General features: G+C 35.8%; 1 protein-coding gene across 1 annotated transcript; it reads left to right on the top strand.

Moving 5' to 3' along the window:
* Nucleotides 1-6,922: 6,922 nt before the first annotated feature.
* Nucleotides 6,923-8,795, top strand: LOC138692738 (glucose dehydrogenase [FAD, quinone]-like). Its single transcript, XM_069815931.1, has one exon. The coding sequence runs from the start codon at nucleotides 6,924-6,926 to the stop codon at nucleotides 8,793-8,795; it is 1,872 nt and encodes a 623-aa protein (XP_069672032.1). The 5' UTR covers nucleotide 6,923.
* The last annotated feature ends 9,426 nt before the right edge of the window (nucleotides 8,796-18,221 follow it).

The following is an 18,221-nucleotide window of genomic DNA, read 5'->3' as shown; positions in this document are numbered from 1 at the left end:
GTCGAGATAGTTCGTAAGTTGTCCGTGTACAATATGTTCTAATGCTTTTGAAAGAGTGGGAAGAATTGATATCGGTCTGTATTGGTTTACTGTAGAAGGTGTGTTAGATTTAGGTAAAGGTTTCACTAATGCCATTTTCCAGAGTGAGGGGTAGGACCCAGTCATAATAGATGCATTGAATATATGGGTGACGGTCGGCAGAATCACATCTATTATTTTATACAGGAGAGTGATATTTATATTGTCTACACCTTGGGCTTTAGATTTCATACATCGCAGCGTCTTCATTACGTCAGTCGGGTTAATGTATTTAAAGAAGAATTTATCCCATACAGGTTGGGGGCAAGATCTGAGAAATTCAAGGGTCTCTTTTTTATGTAATGGTTCAGGTGGAGCAGTGACGAAATGTTCATTTAGGCTATTGAGTGACAAGTTGATGTTATCTACCCGAGGCTTTGCTTTTGTTAGACCCAGGTTATTAAGGTTACGCCACAATTCTTTCGCACTGACCGAAGGTATAATAAGGGAATGTGCATGGCGTAATTTAGCATTTCTTACTGCTTGATTACATTTATTTCTTAAAACTTTGTAAGTATTAAAATCTAATTCGTCCTTGCTCCGTCTGTATTTACGATAAGCAGTGTCTCTGTCTGTCATGAGTAATTTTATGGCATCGCACATCCAAGGCGCAGGGCGTCTACCAACTCGTCTGGTTTTCAAGGGTGCGTGTTTATCGTATAACTGGATTACTAGGTCGTTAAATTTTTCGATTTTGTCGTCAATGTCTGGTAAATTCCACACTTCAGTCCAAGGCAGGCTAAGTGCATCGTTGATTAATTTATCATGCTCAATATGCTTCAAGTCACGGTATGATGTGATGTGAGGTTTATATTTTGGACAATACAAGGAATATTCTAGAAAGATTATGTCGTGTGCTGAGATACCCGGCGCTGGTAGTTGTCCATTCGTTAATGCTAACTGAGGATTAGTCGTGGCAATAATGTCAAGAAGTGTCTCCGATTCCTGGGTGTGGTGGGTAGCTGCGGAAGAAAGGATGGATATATTGTAAGACTCAAATATGTTCTTAAGTTGAACTGTAGCGTAATTACTTGAATTTAATAAGTTTGTATTGAAATCGCCTAAAATAACAGTATGGTCATAGTGAGGCACAAGATTAAGCAAAGGTGTTTCAAGATCACTTAAGAATCCTGATTTAGGGGGTTTGTATACAACTCCAAGGAGGCACTTTTTGTTGCTTGCACCGACTTCGATGAATAGATATTCAGGATGTTCTAAGACTTCATTCGAAGACTGGTAGACAATTTTAAACGGTAAGTCCGATCGCACATATATCGCAACACCACCTCCGCGTTTACCAATTCGGTCATTTCTACAGAGGGTGTAATTATCTAAACTTACTAGAGAAGATGATAGGGAAGGCTTCAACCACGTTTCAGAGATAAGAATAGCGTGAAGAGACAAAGGAGAGAAAATAGACTGAACTTCATTGAAATGACAGAGAAGGCTTTGAGAATTTATGTGGGCTACTTTTAAAGTGTTAGGATGCGAGCTGAAAGACGATTTTAACAGGGCACTGGTCGAAGTAGCAGGTAGTGGGTTAGGGGTGGCTGGGGTGGGTGGGGGTGAGGCTGTGGAAGGGAATTCAGAAAAGTGAAAGTCGTTTGTGTGAGGGGCTGCAGACAGCGAGTCATTCACCTCGATGCAGTCAATACTGACAACTTACAGAAACTAAATTAATATAAACTAATAGTAATGCAATAATGAAAGAGATTAATAATAATATTTATATGATAACAGTAATAGTGAATATTGCAATCCTACCACTAAAAATTGAATTACGGACTAAGAAAATGTGGTAGTGTATGATGTTATGACCTAGTGCTTGCATATTAACTACGGCAGATCAGAAGCTTTTACAATTTTGTGTTTTACATTCCCAATTTTAACAAAAATAATACCGTCTGTGGTCCAGACATTAGTCAGTCCATATCGCGTGATGCAGTCTTTCAATAGTGCATGCCGGGATTGCGTTAAGTCCTCTCTCAACGTTACACCTGAGTTTTTTAACAATTTTTTATTAGTGAACACTTCTCTTCTTTTTCGGTAACTTACGAATTTTACGATCACCGGCCGAGGTCGGTCTCCTTGCCTCCCAACCCGGTGACTCCTATCGATGTCGCTCACCACCAGGTTGACCCCGACTTTTGCCGCGACTTCGATGGCGATCTGGTCTGTGTCCTCGTTGTTGTTTTCCGGGATCCCAAATATACGGAGACTCTGCCGGCGCTGATATTGTTCAAGAGCATCCTGTTTGTCTTCTAACTTTCTTTCTAGGCTGGCGATTCTTTCATCCTTCTCACGAAGGGATGCCTCCAGCTTTTCGATCACCTCCGTGTTGCGCGCGAGAGCAGACTTCAGCTCCGACACTACAGAGTCCTTGATGAGGTTGGCAAGACCCGCCAATATGGTGGGATCGCGCCAAGACTCCTCAAACACACGCTTCACACAATCTTCAATGCTTTCCTCCTGTTGCCTGCTTTTTCCACGAACCATGATAGCAGAAATTATCAAACAACACTGGTAGATCAATAAATACAAAAAATAATAGACGAAATGCGGGTACACCTCCAGAAAAAATATGCGAATGCACGAGCTCAAACTAGCGTTGCTACTCACTGTCCGCCATGACACTATAATGTCAGCGAGATAGCTCCATAGTCCAGCGCAGAAAGATATCCTGCATTTGCTCGTAATGGGTTGAGAGACAACTGCGGAAGAAATCTCTAAAAGCTAACTTGTCCAAACCAGGGGCACTCGATTAACGGTCAAACATGCTAACCCTTATTCCACAGCGATGGACTAAGTTATATAGTGTCGTTGCAATTAAGAAGAGTGAAGTATTATTTAGTAAGATACGTCCAGGTGCTCATTATGAGATTACCAGTAGGCCTACTTGAAATAATTATTCTTAGAATTTGTTGAAAACTTGAGAGAGAGAGAGAGAGAGAGAGCAACCAGATCATTCACCCAATCATTTACGAACCAATGACCAAACCTGCATGTGGTCATGGGATTTTGAGTCCAACTCTTAGCCACAGAGATATTTCGGCAGTTCTCGTGGTACTTTATCAATATTTAGGTCTACTTTCTGTGCAGTGGTTATGGTGGTGGTGGTGGTGGTGGTGGTGGTGGTGGTGGTGGTGGTGGTGGTGCTGGTGCTGCTGCTGCTGTTGATGATGATGATGATGATGGTGATGATGATCAGGACGGTGTCATATTAGTGATGATGATAGTGATGACAATAGTGATGCCGATGGTATTAGTAGTAGCGAACTTGGTTTTGTTATTGATAATAATTATAATACATTTTTATTTACTTATTTACTATAATATTTAATTTATGATTTATTTATTATATATTTATTATATACTCATAATTTATTTGAACGTTTAATTTACTATGCTTATTTATTTAATTCCGAATTTACTTATTTATTTAATTACTAATTACCTATTTATTTACCAATTTATTTCCTTATTTATTTATTTTATTTATTTATATAGTTATTATATATTTGTCTAATTTAGCATATTTATCTCATTTACTTACTGGCTGATTTATTTATTTATTTATTTATTTATTTATTTATTTATTTACTTACTGGCTGATTCCTTTATTCGTTTATTTAGTTGTTCACTGATTTATTTATTTACTTATTTATTTAATTATTGACTTACTTGTTTACTGACTTATTTACTGATTTACTTGCTGACTTATTTATATATTTATTTATTTGGTTATTTTCTTACTTACTGAATTACGTATTAACGTATTATAAGCGTGTTTGTTTACTTATTGATTGATTGATTGTTTTACTTATTTACTCATTTATTTATTTATTCATTCATTCATTTATTTATTTATTTATTTATTTATTTATTTATTTATTTATTTATTTATTTATTTATTTATTTATTTATTTACATTTTAGAATGTTGTGCTAGGGGATACGTTCTTTCGGACTGTTCTCAATTGTGTAAAACGTATGAGGAGCTTTTTTTTTCTTTTTTCAAAATTTAATTTGACAGTATATGAAAATAGACATCAGGTTATAAAACTTACATCTCTGCAATGAACAAAATATTTTCTCCCTCTTAGCCCCAAATATTTTCCTCAACACCTTATTCTCAAAATGAGAGTCCAAGTTTCGTAACCATACACAACAACCGGTAATATAACTGTTTTATAAATTCTAACTTTCAGATTTTTTGACAGCAGACTGGATGATAAAAGCTTCTCAACCGAATAATAAGAGGCATTTCCCATATTTATTCTGTGTTTAATTTCCTCCCGAGTATCATTTATATTTGTTAATGTTGCTTCCAGGTATTTGAATTTTTTACCTCTTCAAAAGATAAATAAAATTTCCAATTTTTATATTTTCATTTCGTACAATATTCTCGTCACGAGACATAATCATATACTTTGTCTTTTCGGGATTTACTTCCAAACCTATCTCTTTACTTGCTTCAAGTAAAATTTTCGGGTTTTTCCTAATCGTTTGTGGATTTTCTCCTAATAATAATAATAATAATAATAATAATAATAATAATAATAATAATAATAATAATAATAATAATAGAGGGACTATTGAATAAGCTTATATAGATTATATTCTAAACTTTTCTGTGAAGGCTAATATTTAAATTTATCCAAATATACGTAGTGAATATTAAATACCTTCTTCGAAGACTGGAGCGTGACAGAGGATAATGTGGTGACGATATTTGAGATACGAACCGTCATGGTATCATGATTAGTTATCGAAATATTAGAGGCAACACGCACAAGTGTACTAATTGGAGTCAAATGCCAAGAATATAACAACGGTATGATGTGTCCACATGTAAGCTTACCTGTCACTGAAATGGTTGGATTTCTTAGCTTCAGCGCAAGATCTGGGAAGGAAATAACTGTAGCTGGTTTGGTTTCAAGTCCCGACCTGCGAGTTCTCTATATAGTGTCCCAGTTAAAATTGATGTTACAATACGTTTGTGTTTCGAATTGTGAATTAAGGTAAGCACAAGATATTTACATGGAGTGTCTTTTGACGCGTCGTTTCGAAGTCACCATTGAAAATGTTTTTGCGCGGTTAATGTATGGGTATATGAGCACCCTTGTTTTTTTATTGAGATGTTTGTAAGAGACGAGAAAGGTTACTGTTGTTTGTTTACGTTTAATGTTCAATATCTTTTCCTTTCAGTTCAGTGTAATCATCAATTGAGAATGGATGTCTACGCGGTCTTCCACCAATGCGCCGGGGACGAAGAGACCCATCGTCGTGAAGGCGCTGATAAAGTCGAGCAAGCATTGTGAGGTGAGGGTGATTTCTGTTTTGAAACTGTTGTTGGTACATGTGGAGAGCTCTTCTTCCGTTTCCGCGAGCTTCCCCATAACACATTACCATGTCGGCTACCTCGGAAAAAGTGTAGACATCCATTCTCAATTGACGATCAGAGTGAACTGAAAGGAAAAGGTGTTGAACATTAAACGTAAACAAACAACAACAGCAACAATAACCCTTCTCGTCTCTTACAAACATCTGAACAATCAAACAGGGGTGCACACATTCGCATACATTGACATACGCCCGCGCAGAAACATTTTCAACTGTAACATCAAAACGACGCGTCAAAAGACAGATTGTTTAATACAAAGAGTTCGTTATTGTTAGATCTAACACCCCTCAGAGTTTGTCGCAGAGGTTTTGGATCACTCTGTATAGACAATATTGTCATGCGGGTTTTCGACTTTGCGGGCGCTGTTAATCTCGCTTTCTCGATCGTTCTTCATCTCTACCGGCTCCCTTTCTGCCACATGAGTAGGCCTATAATACATTTATCATAAAAAATACAATTAATTGATTTTAAATATTGAGGTTATTTCGCTATGTATTCTACATCTTTTACGCAAGCTAGCATGGTGAAACATGCGAGCCGTTCAGAGCAAAAGTGGTGTAAGCCAAAATTGAGTAATGAGTTTTAAAGTAAAAATTCTGTAAAATACAACTCAAAGTAACAATTAATATGTCCTTCGTGCTATCCACTGACTAATAATAATTTAAACAAATTGAATATTATTTGCTACTTTGTGCTGTATTTTACAGAATGTTTACTTTAATCCTCATTACCCATTTTTGACTTACACCACTTCTCCTCTCAACGGCTCATATCATAGCTATATACTAGAAATAGATATATGTGTATTGGCGCAGAACATAAAGAGCTGAAAGGTGCGTTGTGTTTCATTCCATAGTTTTGCTTATCCTTTGTTCGAATAGGAATGCAGTAGCATGAAGAAGGAGGTAGATGAAAATGTATAGGCTACTGTACTGAGTCTATATGTGCACGCAACCTGAAAAGAAGAACGTCACTCAAAATCGGTTAAGAAACTGTGATGCAACAGTTGCGGAAATGGGCACATAAATAAGCAATTTACGGTACTACCCAATAAAGCGAACTTCCGACTTGGAAAATATGTACAAAATCGCTGTAACGTCATCGTAACATAAATGGACACCTGGTAGACTGCACCGCCCTGAACTGTAAGGCCAAGTCTGAAGTCCGCCTTGCCGGATAATAAAAGGGACACTAGTTTTCGTACTTTAAAACTTGTACTTGTGTTCTGTAGATAGGCCTATAACCCTTGCTCTACATACAAGTAAATAACTTCCTAATAAGGGTTTTGATGTGTATGTATTCGAAGATTCACTTGTTCTTTATTTCATCTAGGAATTTTAAGCTAACATTGGAGAGCCACAGTTAGCAGTCTTCATTTTGTTCCAAGGGCTCTTATTCTGAATTATACACACAACATTGTTTTTGTTTCAGGAAACAAAATCATGGAACGCTGGACGCTACTGCCGATAAGCATATGCATTCTGACCATCTGTCAAAGCAGGAGCATTGATAACCGCACCTGGGGACTCACAGAAGGAGTATTGAAGTTTATCAGAGAGGCATCAAATCATTTCGATCAAGAACCTCCGGACACACAACAGCTACTCCCAGAATACGACTTTATCATCGTGGGGGCAGGATCTGCGGGTTGTGCTCTTGCTAACAGACTTTCTGCGATTTCAGATTTGAAAGTTCTTCTCATTGAAGCGGGACGACAAGAAAACTATGCAATGGACGTACCTCTAATAGCGTCTTTCCTTCAATTCTCCGAAGCCAATTGGAAATACAAAACAGAACCGTCTGATAACGTTTGTCTCGGAATGACGAATAGGCAATGTTCGTACCCGAGAGGGAAAGTTGTTGGCGGCTCTAGTGTGTTAAATTTTATGGTCTATACCCGAGGAAACCGTAGAGATTATGATAATTGGGAGAAGCTTGGTAATCCGGGATGGGGATTTAAAGATGTTTTACCATATTTCCTGGAGATAGAAGATATGAACATACCGGAACTTGCAAGGGACAAACGCTACCATTCCACAGGAGGAGAAGTGACTATCAACTACAATTCATATCGAACTCCAATCAGTGAAGCTTTCGTTGCCGGTGGAAGAGAGCTGGGACACCGAATTGTGGATTATAACGGCGAAACACAAACTGGGTTTAGCTTTCTACAAACTACGACGAGAAATGGAACAAGATGGAGTGTATCCAGAGCGTTTCTACATCCTATACGAAATCGAAAAAACTTTCACTTAAAGAAAAATAGTTTAGTTACAAAAATTCTTATCGATCCTGTAACTAAGTCTGCTTATGGTGTGGAATTTATTAACAACAATAAGAAGTATGTCGTTCGTACCAAAAGAGAAGTAATATTGTCTGCAGGTGCGGTGAATTCCCCTCAGCTCCTAATGTTGTCAGGTATAGGACCAAGAAAACTTCTGCAAGAAAAGGGTATCTCTGTCATAGAGGATCTGAAAGTAGGTTATAATCTTATGGATCATCCTGGCACGATAGGTTTATCGTTTATTTTAAACCAGTCAGTTGCGTTGTTGTTTGATGAAGTAATAAAGGATGGTAGGCATTTAGTAGACTATTTGTATCGTCACGAAGGTCCTTATTCTGTACCAGCTGGATGTGAAGGAATAGCGTTCATCGATACAAAAAACCCGTCAAGTATAGACGGTGATCCTGATTTAGAACTACTCTTTTTCGGAACTAGCGTTTCTTCTGTGACGACAGTCCATAAGGCTTTAGGAATTAGCGACATTATATATGACTCTATTTATAAGCAATACGAGGAGGTCCATAGTTGGACAGCAGTTCCGTTACTTATGAAAGTAAAAAGCAGAGGTAGAATATTATTAAAATCTACAAATCCATTTCACAAGCCACTTATATATTATGACTACTTTGAGCATCCTGAAGATTTAGAAACCCAGGTTGTGGGCATTAAGACAATTTTGAGACTTAGCGATACGAAAGCATTTCAGAAATACGGCTCAAGAGTTTTCGACGAGCCTTTACCGGGATGTAAAAATCTGCCTTTCGGTTCGGACAGCTACTGGGCATGTTTTGCCAGAAATCTAGCTGCAGGGATATGGCACCTCAGTGGCACATGCAAGATGGGTCCTACATCCGACCCTGATGCCGTCGTGGACTCTAGGTTGAGGGTGTACGGAGTGAAAGGTCTGAGGGTTATAGACGCTTCGATTATGCCAGTTGTCCCTGCAGCACACACTAATTACCCGGCCATGATGCTGGGAGTTAAAGGGGCAGACATAATCAAATCAGATTGGGAAGTTTTGGTTACGTGAAAAATACCTTAATTAATAATGAAAAGCAACAAAGACATGAGGGTTACGTGATTTTATTTCGATTATAGACACAATTTCCATTTATTAGTACATAGAAATTAAACAATAATTTATTTTGATTATTGTAGGCCTATACAATCAATACATTTTCACCGTTATGTTATTAAAGTGTGCTACATAAAAGACTATTTTGTAGTTCACTTCAGATTTCTTCCTTATATAACTGTAATGGGGAATTTGCATCCTGAGGAACCAAAGACGTATTTAAGCTTGATACATACATAATAGGCACTAAATGAGAACCAGTTATTAGTTATAGTTTTCATTGAAACCATTTTCCGGGAGAAAAGTTTATATACTTCGAACAATTATTTCAGACATAAACCTTCTAAATATATAATTCAAAATTTATGATGTCCGAGTATTATCAAGGAATAACATTTTTATTAAAATCGTCCATCTAAAATAAAAGTGTTTTCATGAAAACGTCTTAACAATAATTCTGGATTATTCATGATCACTGATACATCTCCATCCTTTTCTCAGAATATAAATGCAATTAATGTAAAAAAACACATTAATGGCCTATTAGTTATTGTGTATCCGGAATTATTGTTCAATAGTTCAGGAAGCTTTAAAAAGCATTACAAAATTCAGTTCAAATTTAACCCAATCCGATTTGCTCTTTCAACTTCACGGAAAGTCTAGATTGTGTTAATATCTGAATTAGAAGTAAATCTTGCTGAAATGGTAAAAAAAAAAAAATTAGGACAACACCTAAACAAATTGCATGATTACTCATTATCACTGATACATTCCCTATAACTTTGTAGCTAAATAGGACTTCATATTCACTGTAAATTTATTCTCATTAAATAAAAACAATACAGAGGAGTAGTGAAATACATCAAACCCATTCTTGAATCCGAGAGAGAATTTCGAATCTTTTTCAATAACTTAACAGTAAATTTAATATTTTTGCAAATATGAGCATTTGTCATTACAATGGACCATGTCCCTCATATTGTAAAAATTTATCGTAACACAATTTTGAACCAAACTGCATACGAAACGCCGTGTATGTACAACATAATAATCTGTTATGGTAAGCTTTAATCAATTTACATGGCTCACGATCTCCACTGAGACCTCATAGGACTATCATAAGACAAAGAGAAACATCCACTCCCTTGGATAGAAGATAAATCTCTTCCATTGGCGACACCTGATATTGAACCTCAGATCGCTTGGTTCGGAAGCCCATAAGTTATGTACATACTGAAAATCATTTAAATAGCTATGTGACTTCCTCGTATATCTTCACATAAGGCATATATACCAGTAGATTCACAGGACGAAAAATAATCCTATTCGTGGTAGAGGGCTACAAGCAAAATTTGTTGTTCATTTCTTGCTCACGTTTAATTTCGACGCTGAGTAACCTCGACATTACCTGTCGAGAACGTTAAACAAATTACCCAGGATTTTTGTTGTCATCTTGTCGTGATGATACTTAATTCCTACACTATTTTACCTTCTCCTGTTCTTCCGCATTACATACTAGCTATCAAGTTTCATGGAATATCTATCGTCAATGAATAAAGTACAGATTTTCCATTATCTTTCGTGACACTAAGTCAGAATTATTTTGGATGTTACGATGAAACTAAAAGCGCTTTCAGAATAAGAAGGCATATAAGTCTATGTCGACTAGCCAGTAATAGCGAAGCGCAGCTGAGTCATTCCACGTCAAATCGCACAGCAATAAAACACGATCTCCTCGGAAATGGTCGAATTATTTTCATGAATTCCAGACATCAAATATGGAGATCCGTATTGTTTTATTTTCACAATTATTAATTATTTATGTAGTTATGACTATTTGAAGTTACGCAAATTATGCGCGCACTGTTACATAAACTCACTTGGAACTCTGTGTCTACATAAAATTGAGATTTACGGTTTGGCGCAGTTGAAAGACTAAATACAACACTTTTTATTACTTTAGGCCTATCACAAATAAATTTAAAATTTGGCCTATTTTTTTAATTATTTCTTTCTCAAAGTAAAATTACTATATTAAATGGCCAAGTTAAAAATCTGAAAAAAAAAATAAATAAATAAACTTGTTCGCTGATGTATTATCTGTAAATTACTGCATTTATAAATATGGGATCGGCACCCATACATTTGTAACAATTTATTTTCCGGAGGCATGCACGCGCTCGCGATGCCCAGCTAAAGAACTGCTTGCAGCCATAGGGTAGAAGGCTGCCCGGGGAAAGTTTTACGAATCCCCCGTTGCATCTGATGTCACTATACTAATCATCAAATGATTAATACCTTATGTAACAGTAAATATCTTATTATTGTCAGCTCAGCTAAGAGGAGAAGCCCTTCACAGTGCTCTATTTTTATACTGTAATATAGCCAAGTGTTTGATGATAGCAAGGCTGGGTAAGGCAGTAAACGTTATTGCAGGAGACAAAATATAGAAGAGAAAAATAATCAGTTAGGGTTTGAATTTCACGGAATGACGTCACTTCTATACAACATGAGTGATGATAAAGATCGCATAATATATAACAACTGTTTAAATCCATTTACATTCCTAATCACGCTTTTAAAAGGAAAAGTACACTAAGACGCGTAAGTCGCGACTAATTGATAAAGCTCAATTTAAAGGAGTCTTTGAATGTGCAAATATGTGATTCGTTCCGTAAAATCAATCAATTTTCGGATAGGTCAGGTGAAATTATATGTGAAGCCGGTAGTTCTTGTGATATTAATAAACATGAATCAAATGAAAGTGCGGACAGAGAAAGTGATTATACCAGTTCTTCTTCTAGCAGTTCTATGGATACAGTGCTAGAAATCACTAATATTGAGGAATTAAACAAGAAAAGAAAGCTAAAACAAACGCGATACCCCCGTGAAAAGTTTCAAAAAGTAAAAGGTTCCCTAGCATGTAAAGTTTTTCATGTAGAAGATGCATCGTCATCCCTTCAAAAGTCAGCCATATTTCATTTTTGACGGAATGCAAAGAAATGTACAACCTGAAAATTACATAGTTATTGCAGACTTTTCTGAAAATTATTCATTTGTAATACAAGATTCAATACAAGGTGTGGATTGGACATATGCCAAGCCACAATAGATCCTTTCGTAGTATATTTCAAAGGAGATACATAAATTCGTCACAAAAGTATTGTCATCTCAGAAGCCATGAAACATGACACCGATCCCTTTCACTTTTTTCAATCCGAAGCAATCAATTTCTTAAAGCAAGAATTCAACTATATGAAAAAAATCATCTACTTTTCCAATGGACTTTGCAACGTCACATGGTAAAGGTCCATGTGATGGCATAGGAGAAACTGTTAAAAGACTTGCCGCGAGAGTCAGCCTATACAAGATTCTATAACAACACCAAAAAAAAAACGGTTTGATTGATTACAAAAAAACATTTCTAACGTGTCATTTATATTTTGTCCATTGAATAAGCACAAAAACCACACTGAAAATTTGCAGGCCAGATACCATAATCTAAAACCAATAACTGGTACATTAAAATTACATTCTTTCATTCCGTTGTCAAAAACTGAAGATTCAGTAAAACAATTTTCTTTGAAGAAAGAAGGTAGGCGAATGAAAATTTAAAGTGTGAATGAAAAGAAACATTTAAAAAGCATAATGTACAAGTATTTGAAGATATCATAATAAGTAAATTAGCAGCGTTTCCTCGAATGACTTGATCCATACTGGGTGTAATGTTGCAACGTTCAGTCAATCTCCAGCGCCGATAAACCTCCCAGCGCGCTTTAACGCTTCCCGTCCACTGCTGCTGCACCGACCACTACACATTGTGTCGTAAGTAATTAAATTTCCATTCAACTATTGGAGATCCCATTCTGATTTTTTCTGGAATTATTAAGAATACTTCATTGCACCTAGTAAGAATTTGTTTAGATTTTTAATAGGGCTATTTCACATTGATATATAACTTTTAAAAATTGAATTATAAAAAATATTTGTAATAATTATATTAAAATTAATTAGTAAATATTTAATAAAAGACAGCACTTTGAGCTTTTAAATGCATTTTTTTTTTAAATTTTTAACATCAATATCGTCAGAAATATGTGCGACATTTTTAACGAATTTTAACATGTAATATTTTAAAAACATGTGGACTTAGGAGGAAATAAAAATACACTTGTTGGTTTATTAGACCCATAGAGTTGGTAAAAAAAATATAAACGCAATCAGAAATATGAAGGTCAAAATTTTGTATAATTTTGAGCTATTTGTCGTGGAATGACTTTGTTGCCTATTTAAATCGTCGCGAAATTTCGCTGAAGCGTAGCGTATTAGTTTCTTTCTTGCGCTCACAATACCTATGGCTAGGAATGAATTTTAAGCTCTGCATTTCGATAGAACTCATACTGAAATAAACTGTATAAGAATGGCAATTGTATGTCAACTAGCTAGTGTTTTATCGCTTTAAGATTTAACAGAGATATCCAACCTACTGCATAGAACAGCGGTGACCAAAACTCGAGCTGCAGTGATTACATGCGCCTGACAGCCTATGTAGTAAGGAGACGGAGGAATGCTACCTGGCATGAAAACTACAACCAGTGATAGTTCCTGTACTAACATCTTGATTAATCGCGCGAATAAAAATCTCAAGCTTTGCTGTTATTAGTAATGTCACTGCTGTCATCAAGAGCCAATGAATAATATAGAATTTTCTTCTTACTTTTTTTAACATTCCTCTTGAATATAATCAGGAATTTTCTAAATTCTTTTCTCGATACTTGGTCGAGAAATTCGTAGTTTTTCAAAATTAAAAGCTTCTTATGGCAAAGTTATTTAAACTATTTTAATCATTACTCTTTTGAGAAATTCTGTTCTATTAAAGGCTTTAGAGCACGAGATATTTCAAACCCCGTTAGGTAGCTGACTTCCTTACAATTATTTATCTCATCTTTCTCTTCCTCGCTATGATTTAAGACGTGTCAATTCCTGGCGTTTAACAGTTCGTTGGCACATAATAATGAATCGGTTTTTCTACGATATTATTATTAAATTAATAACTAATAAATAGTTAGCCTAATCTAAAGATTGAGAAGATTAAAATTGAGATAAAACCGAACAATTTTATCCTTCTAGGGAGAAGATATAAAAATATCAATATTCATGCATGTACAAAAGAATGATAGAAACACATATAATAATAATAATAATAATAATAATAATAATAATAATAATAATAATAACAATAATAATAATAATAGTACATTATTCAGCGTGGCAATTAAAGTTTCTATATACTCGTAATTGAACCCTTGAGCAAAGTAAACATATTACATTTTGTCCAACAGAACAACAAAAAGTTCTCCTTGTCATCGTTTACGAAACAAAATATAAGCAATGGAGGAACAATCTCCTGCTTAGTTGTCTCATGAGTGATGCCTTTTGGTATTACTTATGAAGTTCAAACCTGTGTTCGGACAGTTGACTAAACAACAAAAAAGAAAACAAGACATAACCACGAAATACACCGGTGTGGAGTATTGGTTAGCTTACTGCTTGTAGAGACAGAGTTTGTAGAGCGACATGATACCACCACTATTTGTCTTCAGTACGTGAATGAAACATACAGAAATGTACAGGAAACTCCTCGTACCCGTTTGAATGACTGATTATACGACGTATTCACGACACTCGCTTTGGTCACCGCTGGCATAGAACATATTTTGCTCTGAAGTCGCTCTCTATAAACGAAGATAGACTGTGTTTGTTTTCAAATTCAGATGTGGACAGTTTTCTCTTGTGTGATCTGTAACTTACCGTTACAATGTCTCTTGAAGGGATGGCAAGTGGCTCTGATGTTTCATCTGTTACAGGCAAAAGGATAGTTCTACACTCACAGGCGAGGAGTATTGTAAGTTCTGCATATAATGTTTCTAAAGGACTAGCTTATGATGCAGTGCGTGTCAGTTTTTCACAAACAAGAATCTGACTGCAGAGGCGTGTGGTTTAGAAGTGAATACGTTACCTTGTATTCTCGAACAGGGGCAATTAAAATAGGTGGTATACCCGAATTTACCTCTCTTGGAAAATAACGCAAAACAAACAGTTATTTGTACAATTTTCAGAACCGTGCATTACTTCATCGTACGATATTGTAAATATATTAGTAGTATGTTTTAGCAGTACCATTATAACAGAACGTGCAAAGAAGAAGAAAGCTGAGAGTAACTATAGGTACGATTTTCACTTTTCATTGTAATATTATAACTTACATGGTATAAGACGAAATGCTGCATAAACACTGTAATGTTTACATTGTTTCTGTGAATTGTTAGTTATAAATTTGTTTTAACATTTTAATTTTCAAGTTTAGATCATGTGGATTCTAATAATAATAATAATAATAATAATAATAATAATAATAATAATAATAATAATAATAATTGTAATAATTAATGTCAGCTACTTTGCAATTTTGTTATACAGTAGTAGTGTAGTAATACACGACGCACCTGAAGTTCAATATTGTCGGGAAATTCTGTTGTCGAGCAATTGCAATGTCTGGCAATTTGTGTCTAGTAAACGAGTTGTCACGCGAAGTCGATTAGGGAAATAGAACCAGACCCAAGCCATGAACATAACCCTGGCTATAGTAATGAAGATAATGATGTTATGTGAATAAATTATGGGGAAGAGAGTCCGACGTCAAACGCCCAAAGTTATCCAGCAATTCTGCTTCAATTGGTTAAGGGAAAACCTCGGAAAAAACCCAATCAGGTTACTTGTCCCAATCAGGACTTGACCCAAGACCCGCTCTTTTCATAGTCAGACATGCGAACCGTTACTCCACAGCGGTGGAGAAATACAGAACTGATGTGCTGAACTAGATTTAATCTAAGGCTAACGCTAAATATAAAATATTTGTGATATTTTTGTAAGGCATGCTTAAGAATAGTTAACAAAATAAAATTTCAAAATTAAACATTTCATGTTCAAGATATTCATTCACAGACGCTTTAATAAATGTGTTTCGTTTTGTTTCGTCAGATAATTTATTGCATGATTTTATTTCTATACATTGTGGACACCAAGCGTAAATAAAGTTACAGTACGTACATACTGGATACTGCATATAGAAAATTTCTATTCAAAATAATTACGTCACAGTGCATTGTTTTACTGTGTGAATACTCCTATTAATTGAGGAGGCGAAAGAAATGAATTTCATATAAAGATTGAAGACTGTTTGTTATCAATATCTACGCAAATCAACACACATTCTCTTTATACATATGTTATAGGCCCCCCAACTTCGAGTACAGCAACTATTATATTATATAACGTTATCATAATGATGGCGTTGAAATTGATAGTATGATCTATAGTATTATTGTTAGTGATTATTGTGTAGGTGACTTTATTAATTATTTCATCAATGAAAATTTGTTAATGAAATTATCACATAATATATATAGTCTTGTAAATCAGTTGCAAATGCCTATATGTTATTTTAAATGTGGAATACAATTCGGTGAGTTGATGACCTATAATGATTGTATGTTTCTCTTGTTGACCTTTCTTATAAAGTGTCAGATTTAAATATGATTAAGACTATGTCTTGTCCATATTTTATCATTCAAATGCTGCCAATAATAAGTGCATTGTAGACAGCTTCAAATACTTGGGGTGTACTATAAGCAGTAACATAAGCTGTTGCAAGAAAGTCAAGAGGAGGATAGCAATGACAAGGGGAAAAAATTATTTAGGAGTGTCTTTTCAAAATGAAATTATATTAGACGTAGAAATTATCATTAAGAAATTTAATGACCGTATAAACAAACTTGTTACTTCACATTTTTTTGAAACCTAATCACAAACTTAACATACTGAATCAATATATTTGGCCTATCGTGATATATCCCTTGCAATGTGTTCCGTTCTCCAAATTGCAACAGAAATTTTTGGAAAATATAGATAAATTATTAATAAAATGCTGTAAAAGAGATCACTGGACCCCCTATAGAAATTTCTGATTCTATGTTGTATGGTTCCACAAAATTTCGAGGTCTTCGTGTAATGAGGACAACTTGGGAAGCTCTTTACAACGTATCAACATTTGTAATAGATAAGCATCTTCCTCTTATCCACTCTTACACCATGTCAAGAATTTTGATATGAAATAAATGAAAGTCTGAAGCACTTGAAACTACCCGTTGAAGATAGTCCAGATATATTCGGAAGTGAAGGAAAACCTCACGCGATATACAATTTCAAATTTGGAAAAATTCACCTCATCATGGTCGTGGTGTATCTCACTTCTCAGACTGACACAAAACTAACACTTATTCCGCCTGTATCATTACAGGCAGAAACCAAGAAATCCGTTGTGGTCACTACAACGAGATTCAAGTTTTATCCCAGGTTCTTGGTTTCTGCAAGAAATCTGACTTGCTGCGAAATAATCGTCATCATAAAGTGAGAAACAGCATTGCTGAATCGCTCAGGAAATTGAACATCTTTGAAACATCTGAAGAGGTGCATTGCGGATCATCGAACGACTCCATAAAAAGAGCAGATATTGTTACACTTAATAGAAAGATGTTCGGATTCATTTTCGAATGAAATGTGACACTCAAGAAGAATGCCGGTCATGCAGAAGATGTAAAAACAGGAAAAACAAAGACATTTTGAGCCATGTATTCTTTAATTTTGTGAAAAGTATGTCATCCCAAATTGAGAGTTCTATTACAGCTCATTCAGTTATTAAGTATTAATTATTTATTTCACTCCTATGTACCAACGGAGCAACTCGGAAAATAGTTAAGACAGACAGGGGGTCGATCCGCGGCCGCCGTAGAGGAGGCGGACCTGACAGTTATGAAGTAGGAGGAATCATTCCAATTCGAAACCGTTTACACCACACTGTTTTTCGCTAAAACTAGAATGGAATGAAATTTCGGGAGGGGGGCACTATAACCCAGCACTGCGTCCTTTCACGGTCAATTGCGTTAACCTTCAAGCTAGGCGCATTACCAAACCCACACCAGGTGACTACGCTAAGGTTCGCTGCGTACCCAGGTTTCGAACAGGCAACCCTCTCCACCTCTTCCTAGACCAGCTCCTCAGTTCGTTCCCAGTCGGCGTTCAGGGAATGCTATGGATTGATGAAATGGAGAAATGTTCACGGAATGATGTAGCCAGCCGTGGCGAAAAGGCCATGGTGCGCCGAGCCACTATGTAAGCTGCAACGTGCATAGCACCTATGGAGGGAGGCGGACAACCGAAGGGGAAGTTAATGTTTAGGACGTGTAACGAAGAAAGAAATGAACAAGAAAGCATAGGACACATTATCACAACCTAAAATTAACTGTCTTCAGAATGTCTCTG

Source organism: Periplaneta americana, chromosome 17 (assembly GCF_040183065.1).
Source record: "Periplaneta americana isolate PAMFEO1 chromosome 17, P.americana_PAMFEO1_priV1, whole genome shotgun sequence".
NCBI classification, from domain to species: Eukaryota; Metazoa; Arthropoda; class Insecta; order Blattodea; family Blattidae; genus Periplaneta; species Periplaneta americana.
This window is presented reverse-complemented; position numbering and strand designations above follow the sequence as displayed.